The sequence below is a fragment of the Cryptomeria japonica genome, chromosome 2 (genome assembly GCF_030272615.1).
Source record: "Cryptomeria japonica chromosome 2, Sugi_1.0, whole genome shotgun sequence".
Classification (NCBI taxonomy): Eukaryota; Viridiplantae; Streptophyta; class Pinopsida; order Cupressales; family Cupressaceae; genus Cryptomeria; species Cryptomeria japonica.
In genome coordinates, this window is record NC_081406.1 from 232,262,789 (window position 1) to 232,285,731 (window position 22,943).

General features: G+C 37.4%; 1 protein-coding gene across 1 annotated transcript in view; it reads left to right on the forward strand.

Moving 5' to 3' along the window:
- LOC131048199 (sm-like protein LSM7) overlaps positions 1 to 21,987 on the forward strand; it is a 38,646-nt gene extending 16,659 nt beyond the window's left edge. Inside the window, exons 3-4 of the mRNA XM_059214049.1 lie at positions 20,952 to 21,004; positions 21,349 to 21,987. Coding sequence (XP_059070032.1) covers positions 20,952 to 21,004; positions 21,349 to 21,447 — 152 coding nt within the window. The 3' untranslated portion in view covers positions 21,448 to 21,987. The remainder of the gene's footprint in view (positions 1 to 20,951; positions 21,005 to 21,348) is intronic.
- The last annotated feature ends 956 nt before the right edge of the window (positions 21,988 to 22,943 follow it).

A 22,943-nucleotide genomic window follows, 5' to 3' on the forward strand; every position in this document is an offset into this window, starting at 1 on the left:
GAACATGGGAGAAGATGATAGGGATGCTAGAGCTGAAAGGAAGATTGATACCATGATTGATATGATGTCACACTTGTTGGCAAAAATGGATCAGCAGGCTAATCAAAATCAACAGAACAATATGGGAGAAAATAGTGGTGTTCGTGGGAATAATAGTAACAATGATATAGAGGGTATTGGAAGGGATAGAACAGTGAATTAGCGTGATGCATACTCTAGAGGATCAACCTTTAGACCCCTTTTTCCCACCTTTACACCACTAGAAGAACAACCACAAGCCGTTGCCCCTGTACCTTATGCAGATGAAGCATGACAGGCATACTTAGATTATACCACCTTGCCACTTGATTTAAGAGAGCAGTGGACCTTTGATCAGTTCACGAATCAAAGGAGCAGGAGAAATGGTAGAAGGAATGAGTATCATACTCCAGCACAAAATGATTACCAACAAGCTCTTGGGAAAGTAACAATGCCATTTTTTGATGGAAGTGATAAGTGCACAACTAGAGCATGGGTACTGAAGCTAGATAACTACCTATCGTTGAGACCGATGCTTGAAGAGGATGCCATTCGATTTGCCACACTACATCTAGAGGGAGCTGCTCATGAGTGGTGTTATCACGGTTTGATTACTCTGGGCCATAATCTCATTACCACTTATGCAGAGTTTACTGACAGGTTGATAGAGCGATTTGATCGCAAGGATCCTAAGATGTATTTCAGAGAGTTGGCACAGCTGAAACAGGTGGATAACCTGGAGACTTATGTTGGTGATTTTCAGAGGCTTCCAAAGATGGTGCCAAGCATTTCAGAGAGGAGACTCATCATTTTATTCATGGAACAATTGATGGAGCCTTTGAGAGGTTGGATTAAGGCTTTTGATCCACCAACATTGCAGGAGGCAATGAAGAAGGTAAGGAACATGGAGTTCGCAGCCCCAAAAAGTAAAAGTGTACATAAAGATGCTCCTTCTACCGGCAATGAGAGGTCTCCACAACTTGCTGATAAGAAAAAGAAATCAGCAACTCTGATGGATGAAGAGACATGAGGAATTGAGAAAAAAGAAACTATGCTTTTGGTGCAAAGAACCCTACAACAGAGAGCATGATTGCCCTTTGAGGCCCAAGGGCAAAGCGAATCATGCAATGTGGGTGTCTTATGAGGATTCAGATGTTGAAATCTCAGATCAGCAAGCTGCTGCAGGAGATGATTTGGGAGGGAAGGCGTCAACAAAGTTAGAGCTTGATGGGAATCTATCCCCTTTGGCAGTATTTGCAGACAAGCAGGCTGAGATTACTTTGCGATTTAGAGGAAAAGTTAGTGGGCAGCGTTGCATCGCTTTGCTTGACACTGGGGCAACGCGTTATTTTATTGATGAGGGATTTGTGGCCAGATGCAGATTGCAGACAAAGGATTTCAAGGGATTTCAAGTTAGAGTTGCAGATGGATATACCCTCATGTGCACCAAACGAATAGGTAATCTCACCTTACGGCTGAATAATTATGAGCTACAAGCTGATTTTTATGTGGTCGGTAAAGGTGCAACAGATGTAGTCTTGGGCATGAAATGGCTTCAAGACATAGAAGAATTTACCCTCAATGTACCTAAGTTGGAAATGAAATTTACGATGAACAACAGGAGTTATGTGTTGAGGGGAATTACAGATGGGAGTTTACATTCTATCTCTCTTTGTGGGAAGGGGAGCAGGAAGAAAGAACAAATGGTTATTCAGAAGGAGCATGAGATGGTGGACAATCCATTGTAGGAATTTGATGCTACATGGTTGTTGGATAATGCACTCTATGATATGGATGTGGATCACTCCCTTGATAGTGACATTAGAGAACCTTTTAGTGCATCAGGATTTCACATAGGTTTCATAGAAGGAAATTTAGAGGTGTATATAGTGAGGAGTTTATACAACTTCACCTTCGATCCTCTTGCTTATGACTTATTTCAGATGTACAATTTAGGGTCACATGTGATGGGTGTTTTATTTGATGGCTCACTTTCTGTAGAGGTTGGGAGCAAGAATGGTCAGTCACTTGATTTACTTTCTCATGAGGCTTATGCTCCTGTAGCACGAGATGAGGTGTTTGACTTGGTTCAGCAGAATCAGTTGGTGGTGTTAGTGCTGGTTTTGCAGGAGTTATGTGGTGAACTTAGGGACATTGCACAGGTCTTCACTTGGGATCTAGGTGGAGGAGTTTATTTGCAGTCGAGATTGCTTGGGGACAAGCAATTTCAGAAGGGGCAAACTGTAATGTCCCCTTTTTAGCAGACATGGATTTTTGGAGGATTAGCCTATTATATGGCCCTCGTAGGCTAATGAGGTTGGTTAGAGGGTCTCCTGAGGATTGTTTCATCTCCAGCATTCAGAGATTTATGGTTTTGGCCTTCTTTCAATATCATTTGGACTCCGTTTGTCATACTATTTATAGTAAGTCGGAAGTAATAGAGATGGACCCTTTCTATTTTTAGAAAGTGTACTTGGTCACATGGGGAATTATGAGGAGAGACTACTACTTCAGACGACACGTTAATATGTTGTGTATTTAGGGAGATATTAATATTATTGTGGCCAAATTAATATTAATTCATTAAATGGTTAATTATAAAGTTATAAATTAACTTTATAAAAAAATCACTTAAGTTGAGGGTCTAATCATCATAAAGAGGGGGCTAAATTATATAATTAATTCACGAGCACATTTTCCTAAGTTGGGGGCAGATTATTAAATAAAGTGAAAGATATAATATTTTTAAGAGTATTAAATGTGCTTTATGAAGAAAATCGAACTTTCTTGAAGAAGTATTTATTTGGCATTGGAGTTCGAACTTGGCATTCTATTGGAATTTGTTAAACTCATTTTGGAGAGCACAGAGATGGGTTTTTGAGTTTCAGCAAGATAGGGCATTGGAGAACGAACAAATCTTCAGTGTTACAGCCTTATGAACTGGTGGAATACCCAGTGAGTTTGGCTAAAAGGGGAAGCTTCATCTAGAGGTTTCAATTGTGCATATTGAAGGCCATATTTTCCAGAATTTCAATCAGGTTCGAATCAGTTTAGTGAAGAACAACAAGGAATCAATATACTTTGCCAGTCAAGGGGTTCCTGTATGTCAGCTGCAAATTAGCCCTAGCCTGCTGTAGGTGGCGCCATTCCCTAGGTGGGGCGATTTTGGACTTCGAGCCCACAATAAATTCTGCAAAAAAATCATTGAAAGGGTGCTGGGGTGTTTAAAGGACAGATGCATCATTAGAGTGCAGTAAGCTCGCCTACCCAAGCAATTGCATCACTCCCTGTGCTGGCTGTACAGTTGCTTTTTGCTGCTGCAACATATCAAGGGCTTCAAGCAACAAAGATATCAATTATCCGGGTATGATTGTAATGTGCGAATATTTTGTAAGGATTAATAAATTTATAATTCTATTACAGCTGTCTTAAGCTGGGAGTTTCAAATCAGCATTTTGATCATTAGTGTTCTTGGTATGTGTTGTGACGTTTTCACACATCGCCCCATTGCAAATGGGGACCCTTGTTTTTTTGCTTTTTAGGGTTTGTTCTTTAGGTTTTTTAGGGTTTTGTCAGTTAGCCTTTGCATTTTGAGTGCTGTCGGGGAGATCAATAGGATAGCAAGTCCGGCTTGAGTGATGTCCTGATCCTGAAATCTGGCTAAGTCTGGAATGTCCTGATCCTGAAATTTGACTAAGTCTGGAAACTGAAAAACCTCAAAAAACTAGATTTTGCAATATAACTCCTGGAGGTCTGAAACCACTCTCAAACATCCTGAAAGTATATATGGAATATAACTTAAAGTATAATTCTTATACTTAAATGTTATATTCCATTAAAATTGTCCTGATAGAGAGTTCGAAAAGTCAAATTTCGCTCCTGTCCTTCTCCAAGGGTCCAGAGCAAAAAGCGCTCCTGTCCCTCTCCAAGGGTCCAAGGCGAATCGCTCGTGTCCCTCACCAAGGGACCAGAGCGAAAATGCTTAGTGGAGTCATTTCTGGCCTTGTTTGGACGAATTGAGACATCAAAGGCATGGTGAAGGACGAAATGAGCATGATAGAGCATCCAGACTTGATCAAAAACAATGAAATGATGAAGTTTTTGCCTAGAAGGTCAAATTCGCTCCTGTCCCTCACTGAAGGACCAGAGCGATTTTCTTTATATGCACAATTTTAGACCTTTTTTTGGACATTAACTTTTATTCATAGCATTAAGTAAGATGATATCTTCCTTAGCCAAGACATTTTTTGATGAAAATTGTAACGATTTGGCCTAGAGAGCAAATTTCGCTCCTGTCCCTCAGTGAAGGACCGGAGCTTAAAATCAAATATTGCTTTGTCCTTGCAGGATTTTAATGACTTGACGATTTGAAGAGGTCCAAGGAGATGCATTTTACCAAATGAATATAACTTGAAGTGCCGTCGTGAAGAAAAATGAACCAAAATGCAAAAATCGCTCCTGTCCCTCAGTCAAGGACCAGGGCGAAGTCTATTGTAGCTCCCGTCCCTCTCCCAGGGACCAGAGCGAAATTCTTCATAAGGCACGTTCTGGGCAAAGATCAAGCAAGTCTTAAGTTCGAAGGCAAGAAAGGAGGTGAGTTGAACCCGTTGAAGACAAATTGAAGATTATGAAACATCAACAAGGGACCCAAATGCTCAAGTTCGCTCTTGTCCCTCAGGGAGGGACCTGAGCGATTTTTGTCTTAGATGAATTTCTTGCCAAGTTTGAATGATTTCCAAGCCAAAGATGAATAAAATGGGGCACAATAAGACCATTGAAGATAATTTTTGAAGGTGGCCAAGTGTAGTTGAGCTTGAAACATCAAATTCGCTCCTGTCCCTCAGTCAGGGACCAGGGCGATTTGCACATGATCATTCATTTTCCTTCAAAATCAAGACAAGGCAAGGATAGGCAAGATCAAGGACGCCATTTGGAAAGCGATGAACAAGAAGCAAAGATTGGAAGTTTGCAAATTTGAGCCAGGACACCAGGATCGCTCCTGTCCCTCACCAAGGGACCAGGGCGATATTTGCTAGAACACTTGTTATCCTTTGAAGATCACGTCAAAGCAAAGTTGCAAAAAGTTTAAAACATCATTTGGAAGGCGATACAAAGGAGGAGAACGTTAAAATGTTACCAATTTGAGCTTGAAATGGAGAAAACATCAAGATCGCTCCTGTCCCTCTCCAAGGGACCAGGGCGATGATCCTCTAAACATCAAATATGCCTCGTAGAAGTCAAATGAAACAAGCGTGGAGTGGAGAAATGATGTCATTATTCGCCTTATGATGAAGATTGGAGATCGAAGATGCAAAATCAAGGAGAAAGCATGAAGATCGCTCCTGTCCCTCTCCAAGGGACCAGGGCGATATCACATCTAAAGGGTATTCGTTTGCAAAAACAAGTCAATCAAGCTCGAAATCCCTAGCAAAAATGGCAATTTCAACGTAGGAATGAAGATTTTGAACGTCAAAAGTACAAGGATCGAGACTAAAATGGTAGATCGCTCCTGTCCCTCAGTCAGGGACCAGGGCGATGAGGTTTGAATCTTCCCACTTTTCCAATTTTTGCGCTAAACAAACATTTTGAATTTATTTAAATGCTAGAAAATTCGATAATTTGAAAATTTAATTAAAAATGGCATTTAAATATTGCGCTTGATCATTAATTAATTATTTTTGCCTTGCAAAAAAAGATCGAATTTATTAATTAAAAAACGATTGCATTTAATAATTAATTATTAATTAATTAAAAAATTAAATGGAGCGCTTGGTTTATGAAATTCGGCCTTTATTATTTGTTAAAAATCATTTAAATTGTCTTATTTTATAAAAGTCGGCCTAAGTGAATTGGTGGTGTAAGCGCTTATAAAGGGTGGTGAAGATTGTTATTTTCACATTACCATTTTATCATTCAAGTGCGATTTGAGGAAGACAAAGGAGTAGTGCGAATTGTGTGTTAGAGGTGCGAATTTCATTTCAAGCAAAGGAAGGCGCTAATATCATCAAAGGAGTGCGAACTTAGTTTCCACTTGAGCGAACTTGCTAAGGACATTGAAGATCACGTCAAGGACATATCAAAGGTGGCGAAGTTCCTAATTTGAACAAGAGATCACGTTGAAGCCATCTAATATCAATTTTGCCTAGGCAAATTCCTTGTTTTGCATTCTAGAGTTAGCTCTCAAGTGAGGTATGGTGATATGGATTTATTGTTTTGATTTTGATTATTGATCGTCATAGCTTTCAAATTTTGAATTTTTGAAATTTTGAATTTCAATAAGCCCAATCGTTTTTTAGGAAATAATAACTCAAGGATTTATTATGAAGTTTCCTAAAAAATTAATCTAATCTATGTTATGCATTGCAATATCTATTACTAATTTTGAAATGTTGTGTAGGCATCAAATGGAGATCTCATCAAGAAAAATCAAGCCGAATCAAGGACGATCTTCGCCGGGACGATCAAACCAGGACAGGGGCGACCTCTTTCAATCCAGCGTTCCAGGGCGAGGTACATCATCATCCTGCAAATCAAGGACAAAAGGAGTTAGGACAAGAGTTAATTAAAGATAGCCTCTCAACGACATCAAATTGAATATCTAGCAAGCTACAAGTGTCAGATGAGGTGGCATCCCAGTCATCACTCCTCCAGCCAGTGTGGTCCACCTCAGCATGTCCAGATTCAATGTACCTAACTCATGGAAGGTGGCACAAACTCCGATGTACCTACCCCGGCTATCCATTGGTCGATTTTTCTAGAGAGGACATGTGTCCAAGCAATACAATTTTATCATTGGTCAAGCATTAAATGTTATGTAATGGTTGTAACAAACCCTAATTAGGGTTTTTATTGTTGAACCTTGGCCATTGATCTTGAATTGATCTAAGCCATCAAATTGTATTGTGGGCACTATATAAGCCCAGGCATTTCATTTGTAAAGGCTAATTAGCAATAGCTAGAGAGTTAGAAGATAGAAAGTAGTTAGAAGTTGATAGAATAGCAATTAGAGTAGAATAGGAGGACAAGGCAAGAAATTGTTGCCATTGATTGTAAACAAACTCCATTTTCATTGAAGTAATGGTGAAGTGTGTCGTTTCTTGCAATTTGCATGGTTTCTTGTTGAGTCTTCAATCCTAGATGGTAGATGATTAGATGAATGGAGGAAATGTGATTGATTGATGGTGGAATTCGTATATCCATACTACTAGCAGTTTGTTGATTGCAGACTTGCCTTGTGTAGTCAACTGGAATCGTTTAGCTTAAGCTCAATTTCAATTTGTCGCTTCTTCATTGATATGCATCAACTTGATGGTGTCTATGCCTGCAGTGATGATTTGAACATCATAAAGCTTCCCTTAGAAGATCGCACTAGCCTTGTGTAGATGGTCCATTGATGTCAAAACAAGACCTAGTTAGAGTTTCATCAAAAATCAATCATTGCTCCTACATTCTTAGTATTAGGATTAGATCCTCTCTTCGCCCTTATCCTTTTTCCATTTTGTCAAATCTAAGTTAGTCAGAGCCTGTGTTCCAGCAAAGCAGATCGGAAGTTCAATCATCAAATGTAAGTCCCCCTTGTGATTCCAGCAAATCACATCATACCACGGCGAGCTTATCCACACGTAGAGACCCTACCAAAAGAACATTGGAGTCATCCTAACTGATCCTTTTTGCGAATCTTCAGCAGTTAGCGACTTTATTCAAGAGAGGATAAGATGCCTTTGGGTATTTTATTCTGTGTATGATTGTGTACAAAATACACGTCAACAGTATGCGTGTTAATTGTTCAGCAAAATGTCCATTGGCTGTAGGAGTGTATTTTGCTTGTAAAACTCATTTATATGCTTTTGGAAAGTTTAAGGAAAGTACCTCTTGCATTCAGCTTGTTGTTTAGTCATTGTAGTGTTAATTTCAAGCATTCAAATTGAATTCCATGTCCATTTTGTTAATATTGTTCAATTCTCAATTCAATATGCAAGATATATTTCTATTATCTGATATGTATTATTACTTTCTTATTGTATATGTCTAACTATCTTCTTGCTTGTGGCAGATGAGAGGAGCATTTAATATTTTCTATGTCCTATCTCACGAATGCCACTTACTATAAGTATATGACAAACAAGGCACGGTCAAGCAATGCCTTGATCGGTCATGACCGATCAAGACATTACTTGATCATGTCTTATTGTTAATACTAATAAACTGCATGTTACGTAAATGTCAATCGGTGTGGAGTATAACCGAAGATTATCGGTGTTTACCAAGCGCTACCACCCGATAGTATATCGGTGGCTGTCAATGCTAACAGCCGATAGTTATCGGTGTGTTAGCCTTGACAACCGATAACTATCGGTGTAGACTAACACACCGATAACTATCGGTGACTAACATAATACTACCCGATATGCATTTGATATATACTATATGCACCCCGATATAATATGCAACCCGATCTAATGCAATCCGATAATATATTAATCGGAGTCATCATTATGTTAGATCGATATTCATCTAGATACAAGATTCATTAGATAGATGAACATGAGGAAGATGCATAGTATGATTTAATCAATAGTTTGATCATATACAAATATAGAATGACTATCAAGGATGATTCAATTGCTTGATGGTTTTATCACAGTTATCGATATGATAAATGATTGAATGAGAGACTTCATTTATCTCTCATTCAATCATTTATCTTACCGAAGCTATTATGCATTAACACTCCCTCTTAGCTAGGTAAGATGAATGTAGACAATATATTCAAGCATCATAATTTAATTGATAGTGATCATTTTAGTCATTCATGGGAATCACACCACTTAATCATTTGGTATGAAGTATCACCTATACACGTGATACTAGAGTTCATTATGTCAATCTTGCAATTGATAGGATATCACCTAAGCATGTGATATTAGTATTGCCTACACACAATACTTAAGGATAATCATATGAGAAAGATTAATTTCTCACCTTATCCTAGTTGTGATAAGTGCACTAACACTTTATACAAATGTTATATCACCTAATCACATGATATGAAGTATCACCTAGACACATGATACAAATGTCCATCACGTCAGTCTTGTGATGACAGGATATCACCTAAGCACGTGATATCAGTATTGCCTAAACACGCAATACTTAAGGATAATCATATGAGAAAGATTTAAATTCTCATCTTATCCAAGTTATGGTATGTGCATTAACACTTCATATGAATGTTTTACCGCAACACAATCATGGCTTCATTCATGATCCACCAGAGATCCACCATGATAACTGGTTTGGACATGTTGTGACGTTTTCACACATCGCCCCATTGCAAATGGGGACCCATGTTTTTTTTTGCTTTTTAGGGTTTGTTCTTTAGGTTTTTTTAGGGTTTTGTTAGCTAGCCTTTGCATTTTTGAGTGCTGTCGGGGTGATCACATGGATAGCAAGTCCGGCTTGAGTGAGGTCCTGATCCTGAAATTGGCTAAGTCTGAAAGTCCTGATCCTGAATTTTGGCTAAGTCTGGAATGTCCTGATCCTGAAATTTGACTAAGTCTGGAAACTGAAAAACCTCCAAAAACTAGATTTTGCAATATAACTCCTGGAGGTCTGAAACCACTCTCAAACATCCTGAAAGTATATATGGAATATAACTTAAAGTATAAGAATATGTTTCTTCTTTCTTATACTTAAATGTTATATTCCATTAAAATTGTCCTGATTGAGAGTGCGAAAAGTCAAATTTCGCTCGTGTCCTTCTCCAAGGGTCCAGAGCGAAAAGCGCTCCTGTCCCTCTCCAAGGGACCAAGGCGAATCGCTCGTGTCCCTCACCAAGGGACCAGAGCGAAAATGCTTAGTTGAGCCATTCCTGACCTTGTTTGGACGAATCGAGACATCAAAGGCATGGTGAAGGACGAAATGAGCATGATAGAGCATCCAGACTTGATCAAAAACAATGAAATGATGAAGTTTTTGCCTAGAGGGTCAAATTCGCTCCTGTCCCTCCCTGAAGGACCAGAGCGATATTCTTCATAGGACAAAATTCAGGCAAAGATCAAGGCAAGTTTGTGTTTGATGGCAAGGAAGACGATGAAATGAACTCATTGAAGACAAATTGAAGATTTTGAAACGTCAGCAAGGATCCAAAATGCCTAGTTCGCTCCTGTCCCTCAGGAAGGGACCAGAGCGATTTTTGTTATAGATGATTTTCTGGCTAAGTTACAATCAAACCCAGGGCATGGATGAATGGGGTAGAGCATGACGAGTCCGTTGAATATAAATTTGGGACCTGACAAAGTGGAATGAAGGCCACAAGGGATGGATCGCTCCTGTCCCTCTCCAAGGGACCAGGGCGATTTGCTTTGGATTCTTCGTTTTGCTCCAAGTTCATGCCAAGTCAAAGCTTCGCAAGGTTATGCAAGGTTCAAGGTGTTTTTTGAAGATCACATGTAAGAGTTTTGAACGTCCAAACGTTGCTAATCAAGTTAAAGAGCCTATATCGCTCCTGTCCTTTGGACAAGGACCAAAGCGATTTTCATTAAAATACCCATGTTCCTTCAAAATCAAGACAATGCAAAGATAGGCAAAATCGAGGACGTCATTTGGAAGGTAATGAACGAAGAACAAAGGTTAAAGGTTAGCAAATTTGAGCCAAAACACATGGATCGCTCTTGTCCCTCTCCAAGGGACCAGGGCGATATTTGCCAAAACACCTATTATCCTTCGAAGATCATAACAAAACAAAGTTGCAAAGGGTCTAAAACGTTGCTTGAAAGGTAATGAGCGAAGAGTTGATATTAAGAACGGAGAATTTCACGTAAAAGAAGATGGATCGCTCCTGTCCCTCAGTCAGGGACCAGGGCGATGAGGTTTGTACTCTTCCCAATTCTCTAAATTTGGCGTTCAAACAAGTTCTTGAATTTATTTTAAATGCTAAAATTCGATATGCTTTGAAATTCAATTAATTGGCATTTAAATATTGCGCTTAATATTTATTAATTATTTTTGCCTTTGTAAAAAATTGAATTTGATCATTTAAATAATAAAGGCATTTAATAATTAATTATTAATTTAATAAAAAAATCAAAGGGAGCACTTGGTTTATGAGAGTTGGCCTTGTTATTTATTAAAAATCATTTAAATTGCCTTATTTTTACACAAGTCGGCCTTAAGGTAATTGTGAGATGAGCGCTATAAAGGGAGGGTGGTGAAGATTGTTATTTTCACATTACCATTTTGTCATCTTACATGCGATCTTGGAAGGAGAAGTGCGAGTTGTGTGTTAGAGATGCGAATTTCATTTCAAGCAAAGGAAGGCGCTAATATCATCAAAGGAGTGCGAACTTAGTTTCACTTGGGCGAACTTGCCAAGGACATTGAAGAACACATCAAAGACTCCAAGGGTGGCGAAATTGCTATTTTGAAGGGAGATCACGTTGAAGACCATCTTATTTCAAATTTTGCCTAGGCAATTTTACTCATTTTGCATTCTAGAGTTAGCTCTCAAGCGAGGTATGACGATATGGATTTATTGTTTTAAATTTTGTATGTTGATCGTCATAGCCTCAAATTTTGAATTTTGAAATTTTGTTTTACCTTAGCTCAATCGTTTTTAGGAAATGATTAATAAAGGACTTATCATTAAGTTTCCTAAAATTTGCTCTCTAATTTATGTTATGTATTGCAAAATCATGTTACTAATTTCGAAATGTTGTGTAGGCATCAAATGGAGATCTCTTCAAGGAAAATCAAGCCGGATCCAGGACGGTCTTCGCCAGGACGATCAAGTAAGGACATGGGCAACTTCTTTCAATCCAGCGTTCCAAGGCGAGGTACATCATCCTGCAAATCAAGGACAAAAGGAGTTAGGACAAGAGTTAATTAAAGATAGCCTCTCAACGACATCAAATTGAATATCTAGCAAGCTACAAGTGTCAGATGAGGTGGCATCCCAGTCATCACTCCTCCAGTCAGTGTGGTCCACCTCAGCATGTCCAGATTCAATGTACCTAACTCATGGAAGGTGGCACAAACTCCGATGTACCTACCCCGGCTATCCATTGGTCGATTTTTCTAGAAGGGACATGTGTCCAAGCAATACAATTTTGTCATTGGTCAAGCATTAAATGTTATGTAATGGTTGTAACAAACCCTAATTAGGGTTTTCATTGTAAAATCTTGGCCATTGATCTTGAATTGATCTAAGCCATCAAATTGTATTGTGGGCACTATATAAGCCCAGGCATTTCATTTGTAAAGGCTAATTAGCAATTGTTAGAGATAGTATGTAAATAGTTAGAATAGTTAGAGAATAGTTGGAAGCAATTAGAGTAGAATAGGAGGACAAGGCAAGAAATTGTTGCCATTGATTGTAAACAAACTCCATTTTCATTGAAGTAATGGTGAAGTGTGTCGTTTCTTGCAATTTGCATGGTTTCTTGTTGAGTCTTCAATCTTAGATGGTAGATGATTAGATGAATGGAGGAAATGTGATTGATTAATGGTGGAAATTTGTATATCCATACTACTAGCAGTTTGTTGATTGCAGACTTGCCTTGTGTAGTCAACTGGAATCGTTCAGCTTAAGCTCAATTTCAATTTGTTGCCTCTTCATTGATATGCATCAACTTGGATGGTATCTATGCCTGCGGTGATGATTTGAACATCATAAAGCTTCCCTTAGAAGATCGCACTAGTCTTGTGTAGATGTTCCATTGATGTCAAAACAAGATCTAGTTAGAGTTTCATCAAAAAGTCAAGTCATTGCTCCTACATTCTTAGTATTAGGATTAGATCCTCTCTTCGCCCTTATCCTTTTTCATTTTTTTAAAATCTAAGTTAGTAAGACCCTGTGTCTAGCAAAGCAGATCGGAAGTTCAATCATCACATGTAAGTCCCCTTGTGATTCCAGCAAATCACATCATACCACTGGAGCTTGTCCATACGTAGAGACCCTACATCAAAGAACCTTGGAGTCTACCTAACTGATCCTTTACGCGAATCTTCAGCAGTTAGAGACTATTTTCTCAAGAGAGGATAAGATGCCTTTAGGTATTTTATTCTGTGTATGATGGTGTACAAAATACACGTCAACAGGACATTATAAGATCGTTTGGACAATGCCAACAAAGATATTTAATCAAGGCCCAATCGGTTATACCCATACCGATTTAAATAATATTACTTTGCTTATTAATCATGCATATAAGGATTAAACGAATAATGTATAAAGCATGGTGATAGTAAATAATCAATTTACCAAATATGTAAGGCCGATAGGCTATTTACATATTTGGTTTCAGTTAGTCGGTCTGTAGGATTACTATCGACACTATATATATTATCAACACTTCCTCTTAGCTAGGGAAGATAAAGTTACCATATCTATCATCTCATTTCTTATGATGGTCAGGATTCCTTATGAGGTTTCATAATTTTACTCTACATAGGATTATACCATTCAAATATAAAGTATCACCTAAACACGTGATACAAGGGGTTAGTCATATTGTAATGACATGATATCACCTAAGCACGTGATATCAGTATTGCCTACACACGCAATACTTCAGGATAATCATATGAAAATAATTAAACTTTCAACATATCCAAGTTGTGATAAGTGCACTAGCATTCTATTTCAAATGTAATATCACAACACAATCATGGCACATCCATGACATACCAGAGATCCTATCATGATAACTGGTTTGAACACCATAAGATCGTCACCTTATGATGTTCCCATACAAGTGTACAATATTTGAGAAGTCGTCACTTCTTGAATATGAACACAGGGGTTTACACCCATAGAAGTCCTAACACGGCAAAGAAGTTTACACATTAAACATCTTATTGATATGCAAGTATAGGTTACAAAACAGACTACCTTTCTATCATACCCAAACCTTTTCTGAAGTGATCAACCTTCACTCTGGAAAGGGGTTTTGTTAGAATATTTGCAGTCTGGTCTCCTGTATTCACATACTCCAATTGGACCACACTTTTGTCTACCATATCTCGCACGTAATGGTATGGAATCTCAATATGCTTGGATCTATCATGGAACACTGGATTCACTGAAATTTTTATGCAGCTTTGATTGTCGCAATGGATAATATTAGGTTTCATAGAATCACCAAACAATCCCACAAGTAACTTTCTAAGCCACACTGCTTCTCGGGCAGCCATGGAGGCCACAATGTATTCGGCCTTGGTGGAATTTTGCGCTACAGAAGACTACTTTCTGCTGATCTAGGATATCATGGCTGATCCTAAACTGAAGCAACACCCAGAGGTGCTTTTCCTGTCAGTCACACTTCCAGCCCAATCTGAATCTGTGAATCCGTGTAGATTAAGATCAACTTTCTCATACTTGAGACCAAGATTTAAGGTGCCTTGTAAATATCTCATAATGTGTTTTACTGCAACCAGGTGTATCTCCTTTGGCTCACACATAAGCTGACTCAAAGCATTCACTGCATAGCAGATATTTGGCCTTGTATTTACCAGGTAAATAAGAGACCCAATCACCTACCTATACATGGTAGGATCTACCAGATCTTCATGATGATGTGGCTCCCTCTGAAGCCCAAGTTCTTGCATCAATCTCTTGACCTCCTCATCCAAGGTTGCCTCTGATGGATTGTCAGACTCCCTCTGAATGTTAATTTCTCCTCCTCTTTTGAAAAAATGTCTCCAACCACTCACTCAATCTCATAGCAGCAATTTCCAAGTTCTTCCTTCCTTGAATACAGTCTTTATTCAATCTTTCATCACCCTTTTGCTCCTTGATCCGTACCAGAAGCATTTTAAAGAGAGATTAATAATAGTTCAAGGGATCAAGCTACTTGTAGAGAAATAGACCAATGCTGGAAGCATACATGATTCACTATTACCAATGTTATTGCATGAATTTATACCACACATAAAATTCATGATCATTAATCAAGGGTACAAACAAACAAATAAATACTTATCTCTTAATTGTTGGTGTGAATTGTGCTAGACCTGTAGCTGTGATTCATCTTCACCGCCTTCAATGTTGCCATCCCATGCAACCAACCTCATAATTTCCGAAAACAGAGGCTCCCCAACTTCCAGCGATTGCCTCAGTTCACATGCCTTGCTAGAATGAAATTTCATACTGTTCAAATCTGTAATTTGTGTCCAAAGGCTCACACCAACTATGGTCACAATCTCCTATGCTTAGCAAATGAGAATCGCTACTCAATCTTGAAGTGTCAAGCAATAAGAGGATCCCATGTCCCACAAACTCTGTCAATACACATGGCTTAATAAACCTATATTGTCATCCAACAACATAATGTAATATGGCTGCCAGAGTTAAGACATTCCATCGCTCAACAACATCTAAATATGATGCCAGTACTAGAAAACTCTAACAAGTACTCGTATAAATTGTTTTGCTTGCAAGACTTCACATTTTACGAATCTTCAATTGTTAAACCTCTCTGCAAATCTTTCACCCCTGAACCTGATATATATATTTCACTATGCTATGTATAGGAAACTCATACCAAAGCCGCAGTATATATTTGAACTGCTGTATACTTAATATATCATCGATGTCCCATCTGGTCTTCTTTATGTCTTCGTCTATGGATTCAATTCAGATCTTAGAATCCTTACCTAATTTTACCAAGGGATAAATTTGCCTTCATATACTTATGTCATAACAGTAAGTCAGATTTCTCCTTTTTTTTTTAATTTAAAAATTTGGGTAGGCGATAAACTTAATCATTCTTATCGATTCATCATACATTGATAATTGTTTTCTATTTCACTACTGCTCCAAGACATTCCAAATACTCACGATTACTCCCTAGCAATCAGCAGTTTGGCAGCATCATAACCTTATATCGATTAACAGTAAAAGTGTCCATCTTTGAATTTATATTTATCGATACTCCTGTAATTGTTGTCTCTGAAGGTCGTGATCAATGTATTTCATAGTCGTTTTGCTTAAAAGCCGAACTGCAAATTTGTCCGATTAAAGTAATTGATTTTTTATGTCGATATTCATGCTCATCCAATGCTTAATGATCAATCCAGACAATCAGATGCCTATCGTATCCAACCTTCCCGATGGTGAAGGATAATCGATATGCTGATTATGATCATATCTTGACAGCGTAGTTTATGATGTTATTTGGTCTTCCTCCACGTGAATAATAATCAATGTGCTTCTGTCTGTTCCTTTAAAAACATATTTCGACAGTTATATGATATGTGCGGCAATGTAAACGTATTTGTATTCCTATGAATCAGACTAGAAGGAAATCATGATTTTCCATTTGCCATATATCATCTCCAATGTCTTTTCACTGATGACCACCATTGAGTTCCGTAGCGATGGCCCTCACACCATTGTCATATTCTCGGTAGTCAACAAACATGCCTATGCATCCGCGGCACAACAATTTCTAATAATATCATGATCATCAACCATTCCTTGATTTAAACCATAAATATGATCACAAGGATTTTAAACTGCAGACCGGCCTAGAATTGAACTTGTTCTGATGCCATGTTCAATATAGCGCTAACCATTAGAAGAATTTTAATGTTGAATATATGCTTTGCTATGAATTTTCCATAAAATTGAACAGCCTCAGGTTCGATTCAACCTGGCTCTGATACCATGTTAATATTGTTCAATTCTCAATTCAATATGCAAGATATATTTCTATTATCTGATATGTATTATTTCATTCTTATTGTATATGTCTAACTATCTTCTTGCTTGTGGCAGATGAGAGGAGCATTTAATATTTTCTATGTCCTATCTCACGAATACCACTTACTATAAGTATATGACAAGCAAGGCACGGTCAAGCAATGCCTTGACCGATCAAGACATTACTTGATCATGTCTTATTGTTAATACTGATAAACTGCATGTTACGTAAATGTCAATCGGTGTGGAGTATAACCGAAGATTATCGGTGTTTACCAAGCGCTACCACCCGATAGTATATCAGTGGCTGTCAATGCTAACAGCTGATAGTTACCGATCAAGGCATTGCTTGACCGTGCCTTGTTGTTAATACTAATAAACTGCATGTTACGTAAATGTCAATCGGTGTGGAGTATAACCGAAGATTATCGGTGTTTACCAAGCGCTACCACCCGATAGTATATCGGTGGCTGTCAATGCTAACAGCCGATAGTTATCGGTGTGTTAGCTTTGACAACCGATAACTATAACTATCGGTGTAGACTAACACACCAATAACTATCGGTGACTAACATAATACTACACGATATGCATTCGATATATACTATATGCACCCCGATATAATATGCAACCCGATCTAATGCAATCCGATAATATATTAATCGGAGTCATCATTATGTTAGATCGATATTCATCTAGATACAAGATTCATTAGATAGATGAACATGAGGAAGATGCATAGTATGATTTAATCAATAGTTTGATCATATACAAATATAGAATGACTATCAAGGATGATTCAATTGCTTGATGGTTTTATCATAGTTATCGATATGATAAATGATTGAATGAGAGACTTCATTTATCTCTCATTCAATCATTTATCTTACTGAAGCTATTATGCATTAACACATTTAAGCATACAAATCAGACTGAAATCACAGACCAGCAAGCATTGAGTGTGTATGAAAAGTGTTTGACAATATCCCTTGAGAGCAAAACTACATCGGATTAGACGAGGGATCTTACAAAAATGCTTGCAAGTTGGCATCACCCCTCTTCTTTCTCTTCACTCTGACTCTTTCACCTTGCACTTGCAGATCCCGCTCTCACTCACACTATCAACTTCTTGTTGATTTGTTTTTGTGAGTGGAAATGAGGATAGAAGACAATTTTATAGAGTTTGTGGGGTTTGGGTGGCGCCTATAGGCCATTAGGGTTTGGTCTTGGGAACATAGTTCCTTTTTCTAATGTAAAAAGAATGATTTTTGCACTGTTTGAACACAACAGACGCTTGGGCATCCTTGAGATGGTTGGAAGATTCCTGGGAGTCCTCCAGACATCTGTAGGACATCCCGGAGTCCCTGGTCTTGGAGACGGTATAGCTGTTGGTGGGGTGGCAAGGGGACATTCCCCCCAAGTTCTTGTGTACCAAAGATACCCCCGTCTTGAGAACATGAGGTTTTTTTGTTGGGGGGACACATCCTATGGAACATTGCTTTTTCCTCATCATTGTGTTTGAAAATGAAATGAATGTACCTTTAGGGTGTAAGATCATTCAAGTGTTTTTGTTTTAACTCTTTTTTTCTTTTTTCTTTTCTTTCTTTTATTTTTCATTTCTCCAACTGCAGTTAAGTCTTAGTTGTGGGTCTTTCTAGGTACTTGGTTCATGAGTCCTCAACACTTGCCGAGTCTTATTGACTTTGAGGGAGTCTTGCAGTGTGTTGTTCAATATTGAAACTTTTCAAGAATTTTCTGTCTTGAAATTGTAACTGCTTTTATATGTTTTTGACAATTAGAGATGCACTTTCCCTCAAATGTTTTCTATTACATTAACTATTAATCTTTGGGCAAGTTCTCAAAATAAATTAATCCTTACTCTATGTTTGGAGCAATGATACTCTAGGTTAGTCAAATTATCAAAGTTGAGTTGGTTTATCGACTGAGGCCATGCTTGTGCTGCACAATCTTGTTGAATTTTTAAGCTATATGCTATTGTACAGGTTAATTAGAATGCCTTTTCATTTACCCAAGCTAAGCAATGAATGGTTATGAGGTTGTGTAAGCCTATATTGTGTGTTTTGGTGGCATAGAGGTATAGATATAATATATTTCCTATGTTACACCAAGTTTTCGGTATGGTGACGGATTCTTTAACAGGACATTCTTTCAGGGACAATAGGAGATGACTACTAAATAAAAGGGGAATTTAAAAAATATAGGAAAATTCAAATATTCGTAGGACAGAATTGATAAGGCATTCATTAGATACATTATAGAACCTAATCACATAATAATAGAGCCGAACTGAGATTTTATATGAGAGTAAACACATAAAGTAACAAATGCTAATTTTTTTTCTTTCATTGTCAACAACATACATATATATTATTTAAAAATTACAACAAAATACCCAAAGGATGTGGTCAGTTATGTATGCAAATAAAAACATTACTTTCCCATCCAACATGGCCCGAAATTAGATTGGGTGTGCTGGACCTAGTGGAGTTGAGGGGCAGTGCCCCTTGTGGAGGGCAGTACCTATCACCCTCTCCCCATCATGATACAAGGCAAAATTTAGGTGTGGAGCCCCTACCACCAAGCAGAGGTTCTTGCATGTGGGACCACATAGACCTTAAAGACACGTCTTTTTTTTTTAATAATTTTGATTGATTTTAACCAAGCTCCAAGAGTCCTCCAAACCCTTTAAATTTTGTGGGTAAAAAACATTAGACTCTCAATAAGGACTTCCCGAGTAATTGTAACTCACCACATGTCATGGAAAATTGCTCCCTATAAATCAATTGGCACATATTTATGAGTAGGGTCCTGCTGATAGGATTTGAAGTTGGGGAAAGCCTTTAAATGGGCCCTAGACAATAACTTTTTTTGAAATTATTATTTCTTTTTTCAATTATAAATTGTTTGCTCATGCAAAGTATCATTCATCTGACAGTGAGAAATATTGGAGTGAGATAATATGCATAGTATCATTCATCTGAGAGTTAGAAATATTGATGAAAGCATTACAACATAGATGCATATAAGCAAGATAATCTTTCCATGGCCATTGTGGTGCATATGAGTCAGATAATCTTTCCATGGCTGTTGTGGTGCCTTTAAAATGCAGTACATCAATTTTTGTTGAAGAATACACCATGTTATGCATGTCAAATCTAAAGTTCCATCTTATTTTTCATCACCAAGATAAATAAAAAATACACTCTATGATGGTAGACGGTAGTGAGAAAGCATATGCTAAAAATTAACTGGGAAGCCCCTATTAAGAGCCCCATGCCTTTATCTTTTATTTTTTTTCCTTGAGTGTTTTTAAGTGGGGACGGTAGTGAGAAAGCATGTTTTAAAAATCAATTGTGAAGCCCTTACATGCTTTTAATATATATTTTTCTCTGAGTGTTTTTAAGTGAGAATGGCAAAAAACTTGCTGTATTTCTAGAATGTTTTGGCGATGGGTTTGCACAAAAAGGACGTAATGGTGGGGGATGTTTCTGAAGCGTCCTGTGTCCCTGGAATGTCCTTGTGTATAGCTAATATATAAATATGGTCAAATGTGCAGTCTGATGACTGCATAGACAAGAGTCCTGTGTATCAGAGCATCTTTCTGAAATTAAGGCCAGCAAATGAATGATATATTGTGTCCTTGATTTTTTGTTTTTGTTTTGAGTCGGGAGTTTTTTGCAAGATTGGCTTGGTCTTTTGAAGTGAAATGTGGCTTTTTCCGAGCTTTGCATTTTGTTAAAAACCTCCTTAAATGAACGAGAGCTATTCCATAAGAGTTACCTCTAGCAATGCAAAAAGAAAGTTGAATAAATTTTAGTTACCCCATGATTTGGTGCTGACATTTACTCAATGAAAGTAAAAATGGTAAACCTAATCTGGTCGATGCCCATTTCTGTAGTTTAACTGAAAATGAAAGACTCAAAACTAATTTTAGTTTTTACACTGCTTGCTTAATTTAATGTTTCCCTTCCTAGATTGCATTTTGTGTTCTGTCTCTATCCTTTTTCCCACAATAACATCTCTTGTAATTCCTTTGAGGGTGCACAAAGTCGATTTTCATGGTTGAACTGATGGATATTCTGTCACTCGACGACATTTCATGCTTTCAGAAGACCTCTCGTTACCATCAGTGCAGCATACACCTTATTGATTTTGTTGGCGAGTCAAGAGATGTAGGGGTGATATAACTAAATCTCTAGTGATACTGCAGATCAAGATGATCCTCTCAAGACTTCTGATCAGATGACACCTCTTGGTCTAATTGTAAGTTCTTTGCATCTCTCAAGCAAATATATACATTTCCAATTTCCAACATAAACTAGCAATAATAAGTAGATAAACAAACACTTAAATATTTCCGATGGATCTCCTAACCTGGCTTTAGGAATCAACGTTATTTAATTTATAGCTCTTTCCCTGTTTAATCAGTGTTAAATGTGGTCATATCCTAGAGAGTTCTTTCATTTTGTAGAATGATGTTTGTTTGGAAGGGAATTATGGAACATTCTGGTGACATTTCTTAATGTTGTTTATTAAATCTTTGTGCTCTGTCTTTCTAGATTGCTACATGCCTACATTATTGTCCTGTGTGTGTTAAACTTTGACAGGTTTGTAGAGGGACTGCTGTTATGCTTGTTGCACCAACAGATGGAACTGATGAGATTGCAAATCCATTTGTTCAAACTGATGCTGCTTCATTGAATTAAAAATGTATTTTGATAAATGGGAAATAGAATCTTGCAAAGTGTTCTTCGCTCTTTTGTACAAAGCAAGACATTTTGTTTTCAAAATGCTACGCAATAGCAAAGTTAGCAATCATTTTGTGGTTCTACTACCCTAACGGATTGAAAGGCAACATCTTTGGATTGGAAATCTTTTCCCCTGCAAAGTTCAAATGTGAATGGAAAACTAAGACTGCATAGTATAGAGTTTTTCACTATTCAAGACAGCAGTCCACGGTATTACGAAGATTAAAGAATATATATAACTACGATTTACATGTAAGTATTGTTTGTCAAACTTTCTTTCCACGAATTGCTACTTTTGAGGAAAAATAGATATGCTTTGGTAGTTGATGGTTTGTTTTGAGGAAAAATCATCAGCACGATGCCAGGGACATGAATGAGGAATAAATCTGAGATGGAAATTTATTCTCTAGTAGCATACCAAATTCTTGACTATAATGAGTTGTACGAATGTAAACATATTCGTGTGGGCCTATTCTAATCATTAGTGATCACCAATTACATTTATTAAGTTCCTGAAACAGTTTGGCAAATAGAAGTACACTTACATTTGATGTAAGACCTTCCATTTTGTAAATTTTAGTATTGTATGGTGATGGGGTCTAATAATACTCTTAATAAGATGTAATTACTTACTATCAAAGAGTTGTTTCTTGGGGTTAAAATTTGGGAAGAAATCTATGTTTACATTGAATGGAAAACACTAAAAAGATTATATAAATATTGATAAAGTTAAATTTTATTAATTGGATAAGGGCTGAATCCTAAGTCAACGCACAAACCAAGGATGCCTAAGAGAACATCCCAAAAGATAAGGAACATAAATAGAGAGTGAAGGCAGGTCATAAGTCTTAAGACCTCTCATTGGAGTCTACACAAAACAAATATAACACAAGCAATTAAATTATTACCCAAACACTTCACTTGTGATTGCATAATCCTCCTTATCTTTATCAAACTTCCTCCTGTTTATCTTTCTTCGAAGGACTTGTAGACTAGTGGTTATTGCATAATCCTCCTTATCTTTATGATTTGCTAAAACTTACTCTTGTTTATCTTTCTTTGAAGGACTTGTAGACTAGTGGTTGTTGGTTTGAGTCTTGGTTATAAAATAGTTTTTTTGTTAATATATTTTATGACAATTTTTTAATTCATAAAACTATTAGCATAAAAGCTGAGAATTGTGTAGTTGGATTGGTTGAGAGATACTTGTGAGGGGATTTTAATTCAATGTGGTAGATTTAAATGTTTGAATTCTTGCAATGAAATAAATTGAACAAGAGAGGAATTTTTTTTTAAATACTCGAGAATAATAAGCTACTCGAAAAGGGGTAAATCTCTAAAAGTCTCCAAGGAGAGCACAATTTGTTATGTGATAATAAACTAACCACTAACTCCTTTATATACCCTTTCTTATGTTTTGGATATCATCTAGAGTGACTAAGAAACTTCAATAT